The sequence below is a fragment of the Lissotriton vulgaris genome, chromosome 2_1 (genome assembly GCF_964263255.1).
Source record: "Lissotriton vulgaris chromosome 2_1, aLisVul1.2, whole genome shotgun sequence".
NCBI lineage: Eukaryota > Metazoa > Chordata > Amphibia > Caudata > Salamandridae > Lissotriton > Lissotriton vulgaris.
In genome coordinates this window covers 1,571,865,069-1,571,881,178 of record NC_141687.1, presented here as the reverse complement: position 1 = coordinate 1,571,881,178, position 16,110 = coordinate 1,571,865,069, and the positions used below count along the sequence as shown (strand labels likewise).

General features: G+C 43.4%; 1 protein-coding gene across 1 annotated transcript in view; it reads right to left on the bottom strand.

Annotated features, from left to right (window-relative positions):
- LOC147732922 (histamine N-methyltransferase-like) overlaps nucleotides 1-16,110 on the bottom strand; it is a 284,151-nt gene that overhangs the window by 219,545 nt on the left and 48,496 nt on the right. The window contains exon 2 of the mRNA XM_086955067.1: nucleotides 14,433-14,540. Within this exon, the coding sequence (XP_086811193.1) occupies nucleotides 14,433-14,540 (108 nt within the window). The remainder of the gene's footprint in view (nucleotides 1-14,432; nucleotides 14,541-16,110) is intronic.

Sequence of the window (16,110 nt, the reverse complement as noted above, 5' to 3'; positions counted from 1 at the left end):
TTCCAATGTCACTCTTTTCACAGGAAGTCTATTAGAAACTCTGGATCTTCCTACATATAATCATAGTTTATTTGACCTTATGCTGGCTTTAGCTCAACAAAACTCTCAGTTCAGCACTGATGAAATAATCTGTGTCATTATCATTGATTATACATTGCTTTTGCCTCCTCCAGTAAGCCATTTGTTAATAGAGATTTATTGTGGTTGCCACTAACATTATATCTAGATAAGATTGCAAAAACAAAAGGCTCTCGTATATATTCTGAAAAGTTTAAACCTCCGTGAATGTTTAAGTTTCTCTTTTCTTTTTTCTCAAGTTTCTTGTTGGCAAGCTGATCTCTTCAATTATTATGAGATTGTTTTTATAGTTTGTTCAGGTTATGCAATATAACTCGTTCTTCAGGTGAAGAGTAATCCTTACCTTCCCTCTCCTCCTTTTCTTACCCCTTATTGCTGTTTTAAATCAAAAAGTAGCTTTCTTCTCTGCTTTTATTGATAGCCGTTCTTTGTACCTTCTTGCTTATTAGTTTCACTATGTAACGGCTGGCTCTTTGTACCCTTTTCTTGTTATTTATTAAAGCTTTAAGGCAATGTGTCCTAAAATAGCACCCAATCACACATTAATTAATTAGCGTTTAACTGAAATAATTCCTTAAGAGTCCATAGTAAGATGTAAACCATGAGGGTGTATTAAAATAATTCAGGTGCAATACATAACTCAAACACACTAATTAGTTGAAATGCAGAGTAAATCAATATAGGGAATCAGTGTAAGACTCATTGGAATACAGCATGAGAATGACATTAAGTCAAGTGAAAAATATTAAAAGTCAAAAGTATGAGACAATCCGACAAGGGTTAACTCTCAAAATGTCAAGCAAACCAGATTCGCTCTACTCCAAAATGTACCATCTTTATAGAACGATTCACAACAAAGGATAATGGAAAGGGCGATATTAACATAAGGAGTGCAAGGTAAACAAATCACAATTCAGAATTATACATTATCATCTATTGCCACATCCTAGCACTATGCTGTAAATTATTATTAAGTTTCCCTATTCTAATTTAACGTCATTCGATGTGGCATTACAAATCTAGGGGCATATTATCAAGGACCAGTGTTAAAATTATCGCTGTTTTATCGGCGGGAAACTGCCGATAAAACGGCGATAATGGGCTTGATAATAAGCCCTTGTTAATTCCCATAGAAGCCCATGTTCTGATGTTAACATGGGCTTCTATGGCAATTACCAAGGGCGTATTATCAAGCCCATTATCGCCGTTTTATCGGCAGTTTCCTGCCGATAAAACGGCGATAATTTTAACACCGGTCCTTGATAATATGCCCCCCAGTTTCTCAAAACAATGGCAGCCTCATAAATTATTGACCTAAATTATTACTGGCAGAAAGAGCACTGAATGATACAAAAGACTTCCTTTATAATTTTAGAGAACAACATGTCAATACAGAGGATTATATAGTGCACACTTTGGTTACGTGCGGTAAACAGAAATTAAAACACACATCACAGCATATGTTAAAATCCATAGTGGCAGTTTGACTTAATTTGTGCCTAGTTTGGTCCATCACAGGAAAACAAAGTTCTGTCAAGTGCATTATTTTCGTTTTAGTGCAGAAATGTCCATAATGTTAAGCATCAGCAAAAAAAGTTAAAGTCCCTGTCTGAACCGTGGCAGGCTAAAATTGCTGAACTATAAATCCTAAACGGGGTCAGAGATAGGTGGAAGAATAATTATCCCTATCCTTTTAACAAATAAAGAATGTAAGCATAATGTTAAGCATACATTTTTATTAAATGGAAATCCACTATAATAGCATGATAGCAGTTCGTTTAAAGGAAAAGCTGCTCAAAGTGAATCAAAAGCTCTAAAGTCCAGCCCTCTTTGAGGTATAGAGACTTTACTGTAATTTGTATTTGGAGTTTCTTGGTTATGGTATGTTATGGAGACTTGTAGAGCGCACTATGACCCAGGAGGGTATCCTGGCCATGAGCAGGTGTGAATCAAACTAAATCTAAGGCCTATTGGGACTACACAAAAAGATAGGTTTTCAGCTTCTTTCAGGATTCAAGAAGTGAGGAGGAGGCTCTTAGATGTAGTGGCAGGTCATACCATGCTTTAGGAGTGATGTTGGAAAAGGCTTGACCACCAACTTTTTGTAAGGATGGGATATGTGCAAATATAAGTTTGGACAAGCAGTGGTGTCAGGAAGGTTTGCAGAAGAAAATGCAATTGTTGAGGCATGATGGGCCAGCGTTATGTAATGCATTGAAAATGTGGGTGAGGACTTTGAATTATGCTTGTTTGTGAACTGGGAGCCAGTGGTGCTTATTTAGGTGTGGTGTAATGTGAGTGCAGCGTAGGAGGTTGAGGGTGATTCTGGCCACTGAGTTATGAATAGGCTTCAGATCTGAGGTGCATTTTTTATTAATTCCGACATTGAGAGTGTTCCTTGCTTGTGACAAGGATGTCTGTGATGGTTTTCTGCTAATTGTTAGCTGTGATTATTCAGTTTCCATGTGTAACAAATGTGTGGGCATGAGCAATTTTCAGGTCCAAAAGTTGAGGTAAAGATTACTGGACAGCCATTCTGGGCCAGCGATTTCAGACTTAACACAAATACTGAGGACAAGATCAGGCACTACAAATACAAAACACAAACATAAGAAAATAAAAGCAGATGTATTTTTTTTATTTATTTATAAAGTTTTATATAGCGCGAACTTGATCCCAAAGGATATCAGAGCGCTTTACAATTTGAGGCAAAGGTAACAAATCAGACCATTAGTCTTACATGGGGAATCTAACATACACCTGGGTGAACGAAGAATGTGCTACACGATGGAGCACAATGACTCAAGGAGATCAAAACTCAACAATCATGTACAGGAACAACAACCAAACCAAAAACAATGATCATTTACAAGAACAACAATTGACCTATGTCCTATGTGCCCAGAACTAAATTCTGGACACTCAAAACTCACGCCCTTCATCTCTCAGCACTCCCAACCCAAGTTCTGCCTCCTTCCATCTTCTCTCCACACGTGTAGCTTTTTCTATATTCATGACTGCAAGGCAAGTAGGAGGGGGAATGGTAATCGACTCTAAACCACTCAAAGGACTGGGGCCTTTTTGAGAGTGGGATGGAGATACAAAAACAGAGATTATCCTTAACAATCCATCTTGAGAATCAGAGTCCAACCTACAGAGTCCAGGACAAGAGGTTAAATGAGCTAGAACATTGCTAGCATCAGGATCTAAAGCAGGCTTTAGTGGCGTTGGAGGCAGTCAGTATTTTATTAACTATCATGGCCAACACAATGTGATACATACTACTTCGATCTTGACAAAAACTATATTCAGGCACAGGGTCCCACTATAAGGTAGTGAGGAAATTCTGATGCTTTGAACGTCTTTTTAATGCCTAAAGGAACGTTTGTGAATGTTACTTACCATATAAATTGACAGTACTTGGAACAGCTTAGTACTTCTACAAGCCATAACCAGGAAAAAATACCTTCATAGATGATCATTATAGTATGGAATGATTTCTTATGAACACATTCTAATAACCTACCCTCAATTATTTTTCATTAGGAATCCACATGTTTATTGAAATAAATTAGGTCTTTAAGCTTTTGCTCACCCCTCCAACGGGAAAGCTTCCAAACCAAGATACATGAGACAATCTAGCCCCAACGGATCACCACAAGGACAACAGAAGTCACAGAGGATCCACGTCACCACAAACATGCATGAGACCACATGCCGAGCGCCCCCACAAGGTCACCGAACCGTTCAGCAACCCACACCACCGTTTATAATCAGTGAAGCAGCAAGTCGCTGATTAAAAAGAAAAGACATCAGCACTTGACTATTATAAGTTATTATCGTCAAGTTCTGAGGACAATGCCTCCTGCAAGAGCCAGCAGCCAGGGTGAATGGCAGGTCAGGTCATGAAACATGTTAGAAATGGGGGTCTCTAGTTGGCAATGGCTGGCGCCAATGTCCAAATAGGGACCCTTCTTCCTAAGTCAGGGCAAGTGGCCTACTCCCTTTGACAACCCCTGCTCAACCCAGTGGTAATGTAGCATGAGCTGTTAGGCCTATCTCAGAGGCAGTGTGTGAAGCATTTATGACCATGCACAATAAGGCAGTAACGACACCACAAAAGGACACAACTCAAGTAGTTATAGAAAAATAATATCTTTAGCTAAGGTTTTACTCAAGACTCTCAAAGCATTTTAACAAGCAACAATGCACGTAAACCAGTAGGGACTCAAAAAGGCAATAACGTATTCACCAGATGTGACACTGACTGAGTACAAGGCCTGGGCCTACCTGACCCTTTGCGCACTAGATACCTGCCGTTGAAAGGGGATACAGCACACAGCTTCTAGAAAAAGCTGAGACTGTGACAGGCAGACTCCCAGCGACCACATGTCTTGGCTGCAGGGGTCCGCAGCGTGCATCCACAGTGATTCGGGCACTAGGGGACAGGCGGGCTCTCAGCAACAGCAGCACGGCTGCGGCGCCCCATGCTGGTGGTGGCGATGACTCTCGTCTTGCTGCTCCGTGGTTGTCTCACAGTGGCAGCAGCTCTCGCTTAGCTGCGGTGCCCACGAGACGATAGAGACAGTCCTCGACAATGGGGAACAAGATGCGGGCACTCAGCGGCAGCAGCTCTTTCCTAGCTGCGACGGCCCAAAGGACAGATCCCTATGATGCAAAGTTGGCAAAAGTGCGGGCATTCAGCGGCAGCAGCTCTCTCTTAACTGCGGCGGCCAAGAGGACAGACCACGAAGATGCAAAGTTGGTGAAGGCGGGGGCAGTCAGCGGCAGCAGCTCTCTTTCAGCTGCAGCGGCCCACAGAACGAATCACGATGATGCAAAGTTGGCAAAGGTGCGGGCACTCAGCGGCAGCAGCTCTCTCTTAGCTGTGGTTGCCCACAGGATGAATCACGATGATGCAAAGTTGGCAAAGGTGTGGGCACTCAGCGGCAGCAGCTCTCACCTATCTGTGGCGGCCCACAGGACAGACCACAAGGATGCAAAGTTGGTGAAGGTGCGGGCACTAAGTGGCAGCAGCTCTCTCTTAGCTACAGCAGCCCACAGGACAAAGGATGGTCTCGATCAGGCTGGCACAATCATGGGCACTCAACGGCTACAGTCTCTTAGCTGCAGCGGCCCACACATATTCAGCAAAGGTTCCGAAGGTTCAAATTCAGGCAGGCCCTCAGCGGCGACAGCTCTCTCTTAGCTGCAGCGGCCCACACAGATTCCGCGAAGGTTCCCAGTCTGTGTTCCTCACAGTAGAATTAGAGGCTCCGGATTGCTCAACAGAAGCCTCACCTGTAAGCAGAATTCCTCGCACAGCATTTCCAACGGCTGACGGGGTGAAGTCTAATGTACCCGAGACTTCGGCAGGAGGCGCTCTCGATTCAGGCCCTCGGGAAGCTTCTTCGGCAAGCTTGGTGAAACTTTCAAAAGTCCTTTCCTGGGTTCACTCAGACAGAGTTTCGTCTTGACATCCAGAAGGAACACACCTGGAGAAGGTTCCAGCGCAGTATTTTATACCTTTTCTTCTCTAACGCCACAAATCACTAAATCCAGTCGGAACCAGTTTGGTGGCGTCAGGGAGCACTTGGTTTACGAGGCGACATCCTGCCCTTTCAGAATGCGTGGTCTGCTAACAGACACCCAGTGGGGGAGGGTGGAGCCATCATTCACCTTGCCAGGCACCCCCTTGCTCAGATCAAAGAGTCACCCCTCCCTGAATACCGATCTCTCTCTCCAGCCAGGTCTGACCCAGCTGGCCCTGCTGCTCCAAAACCAGAGGGCCAATACACATACTAGCAAAGCCTACAGGAAACTTAGGCAAGAAAATACAGTGTTTTCAGAAGAGCCATTTTCAAACATGGGATAAATAAAGGGTCCTTACTAAAAGGTGTATCTCAATGTTCTGAGCATAAACATATCAAACTCGAAGTTCCTATCAGGTTATGGGGTCAGATAGGATTATAGAAGGTAATCATCAACCTGCCAATTCTGGCCTATGAGAACGGATAGTTCACGATAGTAACAGTGAAATGGAGGGTAACTCGCTATTAGAACATGCTACACAGACCTAGGCTGTATGTTTATCCTAATTCATACAGTCATCTTTACATGGGGACCATTCGCGCTGTGGTACTGATTAGGAGTGGCAGGGCGTCCAGAGCATCTAAATCCAGGCGACGTAAAAGATAGGAAGCGAAACGATGAAGGGAGACCCACGCCAATGATGCCAGGTCTAACAGAACATAATTGCCCAACATCCCTCTCTTAGCCAAAGTGTTGGAGAAGTGTGTGTAAGTCAACACATCAACAACTTCCACCTACTAGATGACTTCCAGTCCAGGTTCAGACCTGGACACAGCACTGAAACCACCATGCTCCACATCGTTGATGATGCCCTCCAAGCCCTAGACCCACACAAAACCTGTCTCCTATTCCTCCTAGATCTATCCTCAGCCTTCGACACGGTCTGTCACGAAAAGCTACTTGAACGCCTCAAACAAAGGATGGGATTGGATGGCTGTGTTCTAAAATGGTTTAGATTCTTCCGACAAAACCGATCACAGATGTTCTAATTAATGGTAACCTGTTTGCTCCCTCTCCGGTCATGGTTGGAGTCCCTCAAGGATCAACCTTATCCCCTACCCTCTTCAACCGTTATCTAGAACCGCTTACCGATGTTCTACAAACTGCAAATATCTCTACCATATATATGCTGACGATACCCAGATCTACATTGAAATTTCTTCTCTCGAGGAGATTCTCTCTCTGAATGAGGCCTTGAAACTGACAGTCCAATGGCTTGCCTCCAATCATCTTAAAATAAACGCAAAGAAAACGGAATTTCTCTTAATCTCCCCTACTAAAAATCAATCCTGAGCTTTAGCTATGGATAAATTCCTTCACAGCCTTAAACTGCTCACCGACCATCGTAGAATCAGCCAAATCTCTAGGAGTAACCCTGGACTGCAATCTAAACATGTAAAATCACATCAAATCGATGGCTAAATCAGCCAGGTTCCACCTGAGCTACCTTAGGAAACTGAAACCCTTCCTTGACGCCCCTGAGCTAAAAATGACAGTCCAAGCACTTGTCATCTTAGACTGGAATATGGCTGTTCCACTCTCTCTGGGTTACCCTTGACCTCCATGGCACCTTTGAAAGCCTGCCTCAATGCGGCCGCCAGACTACTTACCGCCACAAGGATGTTCGACCACATTACTCCACACCTGAAAGCTCTGAACTGGCTTCCTCTTGAGGGCAGGACACAGCTGAAACTGGCATGCATTATGCACAAGGCGCTATTCACAAACTCCCCAGCATATCTTGCACAGAAACTTGTGATATCTGGAGGAAGCAGAATCTCCCGGGCCGCTAGCAACTTCCTCCTCCAACCTGCTTGTTTTTGAGAAAAAAAATGCACAATCGAGCCTTCTACGGGGCAGCACCAAGAATATGGAACTCTCTTCCACCCTCCGTTAGAAGAATCCCTTCTCTAGCACGCTTCAAGAAGGAAGCCAAAACCTACCTTATGGGTAAATTCCTGGTTTAACTTTTGCCACCAATCACTACAGAGACCCATTCTAAAGTCCGGCTTTGGCCTCCATCCTGAGTACCTAATTTTTCCCCAAGATACCTAGAGTCCGTTTCTTGTTAATTGTATATATAAAGTTTACATACTTGTCCTCTTTCCATCATATTTCCTGCACTGTGTGAATATTGTGATGCTTAACCTTTGTATAACTCTATGACCCTTGTAAAGCGCTCTGATACCGTAACGGGTCAAGTTCGCGCTCTATAAAACGCTAAATAAATAAATAAAACAGCTAGGGACACGCCACCCCTCAACCCAAAGGGAAAAAATGACTCACCACCTCCACCGCACCACCAACAATTCACTCGCTCCATCGGACAAAGCACACCCATTTCTGCTCCACCCAGAGACCTGCAAATGGTAAAGAAAACCAGAACCACAAACCCCAAAATGCAAAGCACTGCAAAGCCCTCCAAACCATAATCAAAGCCCATCCGGGGCCCCAAATCTTCAAGCGGAGCAGCAAGTGCACCCTGGACATGGGACAAAAAAACAGCCAAGAATGCCCAGTAGGACTCGCACCATGAGAGGAGCACCACCGCTCAAGCAGCCCGAGGGAAGGCAGGTGGCCAAGCCCACAGTGACCCCATGCTCCGCCAACACCAGAGGACGCGACAGGCCAGTGCGCTCCCTCCACCCACAGCTGAAGCCACAGAGTGGGGAAGCAGAGAGTCCCCAAACCCGGCAGCAGCACAAAAATGTGACTGCCTACCTAGAAGCCGCAAGGCAGCACGAGGTTAGGCAAGTGCACAGGCAGCACTGGCACACAGTGTCTTCCAAGCAGTACGCATGTCCAGCGAATCAGAATGTCCCGGGGAGAGGAGTCGGCCCAACGGCCAGGGTGATTGACCTCAAATCTGGGTAACCAGGTTTAAGTCCTGGCAAGGACATCCAACATCCTGTGACCCTGGGCAAACCACTCAATCACCCTGTGCCCAACAAAAAACAATGTGCCCTCAAGCAACGCAACTGCCGCTCGTGCGAAGTGCTCCACGGGTCAAGTTCTCTCCAAATACAAAAAAAATTAATGCTTCATTTGTCACCCCCCACCCCTCCCTGATAGCACATCGCAGCCAGACCTCTGTACACCTCAAAGCCAACTGCTTTCAAACCACTGAAAAGGAGCCACACCAAAACCAAAAAAAAGCACCCCCCGACCAAGGATCAGCCCTTCGGCCAAATCCAGCGCAACCTCATCCAGTCATCCAAGCTGTAGTGCTGCTCAAACATCCCCATGAAAATTGCAGATGGAAATGGCACCCGCAACCTCCCTTTCCTCCCAGCTTCCCACCCGATGAACCACCCCAAAACTTCCAAGGAAGGAGCAGAAGCAGACCAACCCCCCTGGGAAAGCTCCGTGGACACCCGTCCAATAGCGCAAAAGTTACCAGCAAACCAAAAAAAGCTCCTCCCATGGTAACCAGGTACTAGATATAACTACACAGTTACCATAGGTAGAGTGATCCTTGATTTGCTCATAACTAGCGTGGCCCCTCTACCCGAGCCCCTCTGAGGTCCTCCCCAAAACCTTCAAAGGCACAAGAGACCACAATCCTCTGGGATAAAAATATTCAAAAAGAGGAGGGGAATCACCCGGCCCCCCTTTCCCCCAGCCATCTAAGGACCTGGGGTCTCCATCACCCAGGACTATTATTCTAAAAGGGGGAGGGGCTACACACAGCCATCCCCTTCACCAAGCCTTAAATGGCCCAGGAAAGCCCAACCCTAGGTCACAGTGTCCCTTCCCGCAACAGTCCAGGCAGGGAGAAAAATGTCTGCTCCCACCCGGGAGGAGCTGCAAAAATGCTCCCGCTGGATGGAAGCACAAATACCCTCCCTGCCCAGCAGGAAAACAGGGATTGCTTCCTCCTGGTGGGAGCAGAGAAAGAAACTGCTCCTGATGGGTGGGAGCAAAACCTGCTCCCGCTGCACCAAGGATAAGTGCAGGCAGGGGAGCCAGCGGAGTCACAAGGCTCATGGTGCTCGCCCCGGGGCCTCCAACATTTTGTGTTGTGGGTTAAAACGTAATTGACACTCCCGTTCAGCAGGAATGTAAATTTCTCAAATTGTTTGATTTCGTTTTTTTTCCCCAGATTGCAATAATCCCATTCTTCGCATACAGTCAGAGCTTCGGGCAGTGCAAATTACAGCTTTCAAAATTCTCACTCTAGCTCCCTTGTTTGTATGCCACATGTGGTTAAAGAGTGGGGTCTTACAGAATTCTTTGCCACTTTTCTTGGAGTATAGGCTAAATGCGTAGTAGGCCATATAGCTTGAGCGTGCAACATAAGTCACGCCTTAACAATGGATTATTATTGTCAGAAAATGGAAATGAAGGTCACAAAATCTGTTTTTAAGCTGCACTCTCCCACCTCTATTTTCCTTTGAATGTATCCATTCGATCCACTTCCCTAATCTCTTTTGTCTTCTAGCATAACCTCCTTCCTTATATCCTCTAACATCTTGGAAAAAAGTGACACACTGTCAGTGTGCCCACTGAGGGCACACATCTGGTGGGGAAAGGTGTTCCCATGGTCCCCATAGGCAATGACCTACAGGCGGGTGCAGTCACTCACAGCACCTAACTGCTAGGGGAATCTCTGTCCCCTCTTTAAAATGCAAGCAGCTACCACCCACACTTCGTACTGAGGAATATCTCTTACCTAGATCAACTCAGAATATATTTACAAATATTTGAAAGGGTTATGGTAACAAGAGATGAGGAAACAAAACTTGTGTTTTATAAAAGTAAAAAACTCTTTCATGCAACGGAACTTATTGTTTCAGAAAAACATATGAAACAAACAAATGGGGGAGAGGAGTCTAGGATGGTGAATGCACACGAGTCTCCTGATTAAGCATGGGCGGAAAATCCGTTCCGCACGCGGATTTTGCAGATTTTCGGTAAATTCGCAATCCGGGAGATTCGCGAATTTCCCGCAAAATCGGTGAGCAGAATGGATTGGGTCAAAAGTTCAAACTGACTTTTGTAACTCTTTTAGAATGGCGCCGGCAAGCTGCCAGAGCCATTCTAAAATAGTTACAAAAGTCAGCTTCAACAGGAAGCTCTAATAGATAAAGTAAAGCAGGTGCTGCTCAAATTCAGTTACACAATCATTAATCACCCCAAACTTGGGGTGATTAATAATTGTGTAACTTAATTTGACCTTTAACTCGAGCACCTGCTTTACTTTATCTATTAGTGCTTCCTGTTGAAGCTATTTGTAGCTATTTTAGAATGGTGCTGGCAGCTTGCCGGCGCCATTCTAAGTGGGGCTGAGGGCAGAAGAGCACAAAAGTGGTACAGAGGGCAGAAGGGGACAAAAAATGAGTGGGACAGAGGGTAGAAGGTCACAGAATCGATTAGTACAGAGGGCAGATGGGCATAAAAAACGAGAGGGTGGCAGTGATTAACCAGGCAAAAAAACAAAACGCTAAAACGCAAAGCGCCTCGCGATCACGCGCGAACACGCAAAGCGCCCCGCGAACACCAGCGAACATGCAAAAATAAAAAAATCCGCAAATTTGCACGAATTTGGGAATTTCGCGGATTGCGAGTTTGCAAATCCTTAAATTCGCGAATTGCGAATTCGCAAAATTCGCCCATGCTTACTCCTGATTAACAAAGTACATGTTGGAGAGTAATTTCAACTGGGATGCTAAAAAATAAAAATAAAGACTGAATAACAATGTACATGTTTGAGAGTTATTTTACTTGGGTTGCTACAAAAATGAGAGACAAGCAGTTCACCAGGTTGAAACCCCAAGACATACCACTCTAGTCTTTTTCCTACATAAATGACACTCTCTTTCAGCATGCCACGTGTTCTCTCTGTTAGCGAGACTATTATGGTCTCAACAGAAATCAATCATCAATATTGAGACATAGAAAGCCATGCCTGAATCCGATACACTCCATTGGTACTGCCTGTAATAATAAGACTGTGACATTTTATCATCGTCAGCCAATAAACTCATGATATAGATAGGGTGACGACATCCCTTCTTCCCCCGGGATTACTATCCTCTGATTTAGATATTCAGCGAGAATGTGCACACACTCATTTTCTTTCCTTGAAAGGCCGTGAATCTGTAAATCGTGCCTTGCATTGAAAGGTAGACCACCACTGACAGAATTTCTGGGATGTTTTGAAGTACCCTCGTCACTGTTGGTCTAATTCATAACGAGAACCCATGGCGGTGGGCTTCACTTTTGCAGGGACGTCCGTAGTCTGAGCACCGACTCACGGAGGTGGGTCCGCCTTCTATGCTTCCTATGATTATGATTTGGGATCATTCTCTGAATTAGATATTTAGCCAGGACACGCATTATCATAGTTAGAAACCCCGTGGATCTATGGGACTCTGGAACGGGACGTGCTCTATTTCTTTTAAGTATTTTACAGCGAGCAGTTGGGGCACACGCCTGGGTTGAGCTTGCAGTGGAGCATGCAACAGAGTTAGACTTAAGGTTGTCAACTTCCAACTAAGTATGCCCGCTACTCGTCTGGCAAAATGTCCACATGTGTTTTTCTGTTTCTTTGTTTCTTTGTTTCTTTACGAGTGTGCAGACACACGAGGGTCGCTCGGTAAACCTTCCTGTTGGTCCCTCATTTGACCTCTGTAATTCTGATGAATAGAAGTAATTCCTTTGCGCACATTTGTCTAGGATTGACTTCTATTATGTTTGCAATATTCTTTGTTGAAATACATAATTATCACTTCAAACACACCGCCATTATGGAGTTACCTCACATTAGCCATGGCATTATTTCTTGAATGTTTTTACCTTTACTTGGTCACTTTTGGATGTACCCACTGGAAGAAGGTGGACACCAGACACCAACCATTTAGGTTAGACGTTTAAAACCGGGTTGCTACTGGAATAGAGTAATCCTGAGTTGCTATATAAATGTCAGGACATTTCCACAGTTCGTGTCCAATACATTGTAAGCTGTCATTGGAAAATGTAAGGCAGATGTGACATTGGTTATGTTCCAATTTTTCTAGTTTTATTGTGCTTTGTTTGTTTGTTTTTTCAGAACGTCAATGGACCCCGATTATATATGGGCCACCGCACATCAGGCTACTCTGATTGGCCAGTATAATTTCATTTATTCACTTTTGTACAGAGTAACTATTATTGCATTGGTCCTGATGAATGCCAAGGAGCACAATTGTGGGACAGCTGAAGGCAGAAACATGTCGACCTTTTGACCTCTTGAACTTTCCTAGTCCAGGTGCATAACCCTGGTCCTCTTTTAAAATCTATCCATAGTGGGCCACAGAATAAAGTTATTTGGTACCTTGGAGGTAGTTTTAATCACCACTAGTCATTTTTTGCACTCTGTCCCTCCCTCACCCCATTAAATCTACTCATCCAAAACACCTCAAGCTCCTCTCAGATTGGAGAGTTGTAGCCCACACCATGGACCTTAAAGTCCGGGTGTGAGAAGGGGACCCAATGATGAAGCATGCCACCCTCGGGTGAGTGGAGGTTCTCGTCCTAAAAAGGTTTCCCTCCAACTTTTTATAGGCACAGTCATATTTTTCTCTGTTTGTACTGGACGTACTTCTTTGTAATTTGCCCCTTATATATCGACCTGCAGGCGGTTGCTGTCACACACAGTACCTGACTGCTGGGGGAATCTCTCTTCCCTCTTTAAAATGCAAGCAGCTACCACCCACACTTCATCTCTTACCTGGATTAACTCATGTTTTATAAAAGTAAAAAACTGTTTCATGTAACAGAACTCAATGTTTCAGAAAAACATATAAAATAAACAAATGGGGGCGTGAGAGGTCCGGTTCGACGTGGACTCAGCCTTAAAGAGTCCTCTTGTCCTAGAAGTAATATTCCTACCGTAGGTCTTTATAATAGTTCTAGGAAAAAAATACATTTTCTTAAAATAATCTTCACCCACCAAGATGTGTCCCATGGTGGCATGCTTCATCATTGGGTTCTCCTCCCACCCTGCTGCGCCCCCGCTGCAAGACGGGGTGCGCTACAACCGATGGAAACGTGGGAGTACTTTGTAGGGTATTGACTATTGGGTGATTAAGTGATTGGTGATATGAGATCTGGAGGGTCAAGTAGGTGAGTTTCTGTTAAAAAATTCCTGGCTATGTGGTATCTAAACTTATTTAAATCCTGTAGCTGGTATTATTAAAAAACGGGGGGGAGTGGGGACTTACACTGTAATGGGTGTCTGTCTCCTGGTCTACATGTTTCTAGCCTATCTCCTAAGGCTTTTTTTCAGGACCAGGATAAATGATCCCTTATTCCACTCCTACAGACAACCTAATAGGTCTTCCTAATTAATATTAAGGTGAAGAAAGAATATGATGAAACAATTGTTTTCATGCAAATACAATACCTAATTAGGTATATCCTTGGGTTAAGATATTGTTATCACTATAATAAAGCCCCATGAGCTCTGCACGGGATGGAAGGGGCGCTTGTAGTCACACAATCATCAAAGCTGCAACCCTGCCCTGCATAGTCTGCCTACCTCATTGTTTTCCTTAAACAATTAATAAGACCTACGGTGGTACCTTTAGTTCGAGGATCAGTGGACTCTTTTTGGTTACTTCAGAAAAACATAAACATAACTCATTATATGTTTAACCGTTTTAAATATTACATTACAATGAAGTTAAACAATGATATAAGTTTGAAAACACACTGTAAAACGACGTTGAATCAAACACACTTTAAGCTACATACTGTATGCATGTTTCTGAATACATTACCTTGGTATTTTGAGAGATGCACAGCATTTGGTTCAACCACATGATTATTAACTTGGGCTCCTGGGCACTGAGCTTGTAATACTGACAAAAGCTTTACATCCGTTTTTCCTAAGTAGAAAATATATGAAATTATTTAAGAAATCTAAAAATGTAAGCATGCCATTGAATGCTTCAATCTGAAAACACTCTCTAGTAACTCCTGCATGTTTTACGTCTGCCTCTGCAAGGCCTATTGTCTATAAAATACATAGAGTGAGCTATGAGTCAGCCCCCTACATCACTTGTAAATCACATCTTGTTTCAGTCAAAAAAGGTACACCTCTCTAAATTACTGTAAGTTGTTGATTGGTATAGTATTCTTCTTCCCAGGAGGGCTTACTTTGCTCTGCTTGAGGTAAATTGTATTTGGCATTTGAGGAGGTCTATTTGCTGAACACAGAAACTTGAGAAAAAAACTTCTCAGTTCAAAAGAACATATTCTACATTCCTTATTCTTGATCAAATGCTCCCTGACAATATGCATCTCATTAATCGTGGAAATTCGCTGTAGTAATTTTCAGGTTGATTTTTCCAGAAGACAGTAATCAACCAAAATAAATGCTGCATTAAGACCAACGAATATGAAAAAGTACGATAGTGTTTTTCACTTTTTATTTGTTGTGCAGACGAACCTTCTTTGCAACATGTCTTTTCCCCGTTTCAGTGTGGGTAATTTGATTGAAATTCCTAGTCCAGTTGCATAGCTGCAGATTGAATGCAGAGTGTTTCAAGGAAGATTTGGATGTATATTAATGAAGACTACTAATTGTGACATTATTACATTGTTCAACTTCTTGGTCACAACATTTACTCTCTAAGTAAAACAGCCGATGACAACTCCCCCTCAGTCGATCAAAGATGTTTGCAAATATCAAGGACAGTGGGTACTTTAATGAAAACCTCTGACCCTGGAAACAAAAAGGTTAACAGGAAGTGGCCGGAAAAACTGCAGGAGACATATGAAGCGTCCTAAAGCTCCATAACAAGCTGGCTCCACTGATAATGCTATAATAATACTATCATCCTAAAACCTGTCAGTAATGAAAAATTAAAACATTATAATGTTGCCCCCGCCATGGGAGAAAAGTTCTATGCAAGGGGAGCAGTGTATTCTTTCTTTACAAAAAGAAAATCCCGTTTCAGGATTTTCTTTTTGTAAAGAAAAAAAGAATAGAAAAATGCATTTGACTGAACCACAGTTACAGGGGTTCCTGACAATGCCTTTATAAACGAGTGTCTTATAAATTAGGTGGGTGGTACCTCCATTATGGGGCCAGTCCTCTAGTTATAAATCTCCCCCTTAATTTATTTAAATTAACTTTCACGAAAAGGGCAATTACCAAGTTGTACATTTTTTGCATACTTTGAGCATATACAATATAAGTACTAGTGTCCACTAACTTGGTAGGTCCAGTCACAAGTTTAAATATTTTAAACCTGAGCCCCACCCTTTGGTAAATATGGCCGAGAACAGGGAGGCTTAACTTGAGGGAAACACATAAAATATTCAGAAGTACCAGAAAAATGAGAAAGTCAAAGAAATTACAAAATACAAATACCAATCCAATGTATCCATATAGAGAAAAATGTAAGAAACAAAATTACACCAAAACAACATAAAGACAATGAGAGGAACAGG